At 47.1% G+C, this 4,525-nt stretch overlaps 1 protein-coding gene across 1 annotated transcript in view; it reads right to left on the bottom strand.

Annotated features, from left to right (window-relative positions):
* homer1b (homer scaffold protein 1b) overlaps positions 1 to 3,746 on the bottom strand; it is a gene marked incomplete at its 3' end in the record, with an annotated part of 11,744 nt that extends 7,998 nt beyond the window's left edge. Inside the window, exons 1-3 of the mRNA XM_083673189.1 lie at positions 3,621 to 3,746; positions 2,189 to 2,281; positions 767 to 915 (exon numbers count right to left, since the gene is read on the bottom strand). Of these exons, the coding sequence (XP_083529315.1) occupies positions 767 to 915; positions 2,189 to 2,281; positions 3,621 to 3,722 (344 nt within the window). The 5' untranslated portion in view covers positions 3,723 to 3,746. The remainder of the gene's footprint in view (positions 1 to 766; positions 916 to 2,188; positions 2,282 to 3,620) is intronic.
* Positions 3,747 to 4,525: the final 779 nt, after the last annotated feature.

Here is a 4,525-nt window from a genome sequence, read left to right on the forward strand (position 1 = left end):
ATTCCTCCTTCAAGTGGTCCCTCGTAATTAAGGGGAATGTCACCTCTCTAAGGAATGTTGACTCACAAAAGTGTTAGAAAAGGAAAAAACTTGAGCACAAAGGAGTGACAGAGAGAAAGGAGTGGTTCCTCCTGGTCTGACCGGTCTGCTGTAAGACTGATGCACTAGAGAGGTTCTATCAGTAAGTACTGGAACCAAAGAGCTGCCGAATAACAGAGGCTATACCAGAGAACCCTTGGGTGGTAGTCAGGAAGTGTAAGGCTATCAGAAGGAGCAGCTATCAGAAGGAGCAGCTATCAGAAGGAGCAGCTATCAGAAGGAGCAGCTATCAGAAGGAGCAGACACGACAGGCTTTATACTGGTCCCTGGAAAGAAGAGAAGACACACAGAAGGAGGATGTAGCGTGAAAAGGAAACCAAAGCTAAACCATGCTGGCACACAAGACCACACACACATGAACACGCAAACACACACACACACACACACATGCACACGCACACTCACACACACACGCACACGCACACGCACGCGCTCGCACACGCACATGAACACGCAAACACACACACGAACACGCAAACACACACACACATTCAAACAAAGACGACTCAGACAAACCATTGCGTTAACAAACACAATGTGCAAATATTCTTGCATCAAATAGACTAACATTCCTTTAACTATCAATCGACGTGTATGTGTTTGTGTGTGTGTGTGTGTGTGTGTGTGTGTGTGTGTGTGTGTGTGTGTGTGTGTGTGTGTGTGTTACCTCTGTACAAAGGCCAGTGCGTTCTGTGATGGTTCTGGGCGGGGCTCAGGGGTCGGTGGAATGTCACAGAGTTCGTCTGTGCCATTGATGCCCTCCAGGGTGGGAGGGGTCACAGGGGTCAAAGGTGACGAAAGGTCACCCGGAGACTCCTACACAAGAAGCAAATGTCACAAGATCATCATCAAGATCATCATCCAAAATCAATCAAGCAATCAATCAATCAAGCAATCAATCAAATCCTAGTTGCAATGTGATTTTCAAATCCATTTGTCTAAAAATGGTGAACAGAAAGTTGGTGACTCACTGCTCTCGTAACAACGTTAAATGTTGTGTGAGAATTACATCACTCGAATTCTGAGCTAGAGAATGAGTCATTTTTCCATCAGAAGATTTAGCTAAAGTAATCTTTTTCCTCTCGGAAATGGAAAGAGAGAGAGAGAGACTGAGAGAGAGAGAGAGAGAGAGAGAGAGAGAGACTGAGAGAGAGAGAGAGAGAGAGTGAGAGAAAGAGAGACAGAGAGAGAGAGAGAGACTGAGAGAGAGAGAGAGACTGAGAGAGAGACTGAGAGAGAGAGAGAGAGAAAGAGAGAGAGAGAGACAGAGAGAGAGAGAGAGAGACAGAGAGAGAGACTGAGAGAGAGAGAGAGAGAGAGAGAGAGAGAGAGAGAGAGTCTGATAACTTTCTCTCTAAGTGATAAGCTCCTAGCGTCTATCAGACAGAAGACTTTCCAGAGCCGTCCTGGCGTCTATCAGACAGAAGACTTTACAGAGCCGTCCTGGCAGCCTGTAGGCTATAAGTAGCTTTACTCCAAGACATTACAGAGAGAGACTCATCTTTATTTCCCAAACACTCATGTGAGAAACACATCATTTACCAACTCCATGTACGTACATAAAACAAACCAATCAGGGGCTAGGATTTGACCAAACAGGGGCTAGGATTTGACCCGTATTGAAACACAATAAAGCATTTAGTGGATAGGCCTGATGGACAGGGTAGAAGTGAGAGAAGACAATAGAAAACCTGCATACATCAGGTTACATGCTGCTCCCATACACTCTAGTTATTTGGGAGTAGTATATACAGTACCAGTCAAAAGTTTGGACACACCTTCTCATTCAGTTTTTTCTTTATTTTTATTATTTTCTACCTTGTAGATTCATATTGAATACATCAAAACTATGAAGGAACACATATGGAATTATGTAGCTAACAAAAAAGTCTTAAACAAACCAGAATATGTTTTAGATTTTAGATTCGTCAACGTAGCCACCTTTTGCTTTGATGACAGCTTTGCACACTCTTGGCAAGGTGTGTCCCAACCTTTGACTGGTACTGTTTTAGTTTTCTTAGGTTTGGGTTGGATTGAGGTTCAGGTTCAGGCTCAACTGTCTGACGCGGTAGGAGGGGGAGGGGCTTGCCTGAGAAGGAGAGGTGGCCAGCTCCGTCTTGTCCTGACTCTTCTCCTTGGCCAGGCGCGCTGCTTCTTTGTACTCCGCAAACTTCTCTGCAAACTGGAGGGAGAAGACGAGAGTCTGAGTCAAGATCAAGTTCAAAAGCTTTATTGATCACGCACACACACACGCACGCACACACACACGCACGCACGCACTCACGCACGCACGCACGCACGCACGCACGCACGCACGCACGCACGCACGCACGCGCACGCACGCACGCACGCACACACACACACGGTCAGTATTTGAGCCAGCGGGAGGATGAATAGATGGAGAGGTGGTTGTCAGTAGCGACCAGCAGTTTGGGCTTTTGAATGGAGAGCCTTGTCCAAAATGGGCAAACTATGTAGGTCACTCAACACACACACACACACACACACACACACACACACACGACACCCACACACACACTCAGGTCTCGGCATCTATTTTAGTGCAGAGCAGAGAGAGGCTTTGGTCGTGTCCAAGAAGTAAGGTGAGCCGTGGCAATTTTAGGGCACACACACACACACACACACACACACACACACACACACACACACACAGACACTCTCTCTCTCTCTCTCTCTCTCTCTCTGGGAGGGGTTTGGTTTAATGATGTCACCAGATGTTGAGCCTTTTACAGTTAATTCTGATGTTCCCTCAGTGTATGAGGTCCAAATGGAGCTTCTAGGTGTGCTGTTGCCAAATCCCTCTGACTGGCTTTTCAGACCTGGAGTCTGTCACTGTGTCAGAAGTATGGGGCCATGTGAGAGAGACAGGGGGAGGGAGGGGGAGGGAGGGGGAGGGAGATGAATGAATGATCACCCCAGAAATGGTGTAAGGTACATCTGCTATTTCAGTAGACTACTGGAATACTGTCAAACTGCTGGAGGCAATGAGAATCTCTTCCTTATGTTAATTTTCTTAATGATGAAATTATGACTGAAATAATTATAGCAGAGAGAAATGTAGCATTTATGTCTATCCATTCACACACAGCTCAGAGGGTGTGTGTGTGTGTGTGTGTGTGTGTGTGTGTGTGTGTGTGTGTGTGTGTGTGTGTGTGTGTGTGTGTGTGTGTGTGTGTGTGTGTGTGAGTGCGTGAGTGTGTTTCTCTCTGACAGTAGGGCCGCTGTGTGCCTCCCCCGGCTCACGACAGAGCTTAATCATACTGCAGAGGAGAGAAATACCCGCCCCCCCCCCCCACACACACACACACAAACACAGTACCTCATTAGGGCAAAGAGTGGAAGAGTTACTGGGTGAGAGAGGGAGAGAGGGAGAGAGGGAGAGAAAGAGACAGAGAGAGAGATAGGGAGGGAATGTCTCCCCAGTTCAGGAAGAGTGAGAGAAAGAGAAAACCATCCACTTCTCTGAGTAATGCTGGGTGTGTGTGTGTTGAATACTGTACCTTGGCTAGGTGATGTTCTGTGGAGAATCCCAGGCCATACACAGTGTTGGCTCGGCTGTCCGCCCACTGGCCAAACTTCTGTGAGGTCTTAGTGAATGTCATGTTGGGACTGATGGTGCTGTTGATTATTGCCTGGAGGAGGAATCAAACACAGACAAATACAGACACATTACAGCATGACTGGGGCCCTGAGGGTTTTTTTTCTGACCACAGGACCTGACCAGGACAAACTTTGGGCCCTAATTATAAACTACAGAGTCTTCATCAAACATATTATGATGTCATACAAGCCACAGCTCACGTTCAGAATTGATACTGTATCTTTGGCTTTTCCAGCATCAATGGTTCCACATCATGAAATCACCACAGTGCTCTATAGTTTCACACAGAGAGGACCTACAGCACCGTTTCCCAAATGGCCAGTTTGTTTGGCTTCCATAGCTCAAGACTGGGTTTTGGTTAGGCGTGGTTTTGTCTGCTTGGTGGGTGACTAGAGAATTCAAAATGAACCAGAGCCACAGAGCTTAAGTGCTTTGGTGTGTATGGCAAGAGACTTCTGTTCAGAAATCACAACTCCAGAGTGTTAAGTAGACAGCAGGGCTAAAGTTAACCCCTTCACTGCTATACTGCCCCAGGGTAGAGAGAGCACACACACACACACACACACACACACACACACACACACACACACACACACACACACACACACAGGGTAGAGAGAGCACACGGTGTGTTTTAGGACGTGGGGAAATCTTGAGAGTGAAATGACAACGTAACAGCTAATGACAGACAACGTCACTGAGGCTCCCAACATTACCAAGTCTGAGTCACGGCACCGACTGACAGAGATACCGACTCACTCCAACTACCACCAATCCCCCTCCCATCCACCCCCTGGTACGCAC

Source organism: Argentina silus, assembly GCF_951799395.1.
Source record: "Argentina silus genome assembly, chromosome: 7".
Classification (NCBI taxonomy): Eukaryota; Metazoa; Chordata; class Actinopteri; order Argentiniformes; family Argentinidae; genus Argentina; species Argentina silus.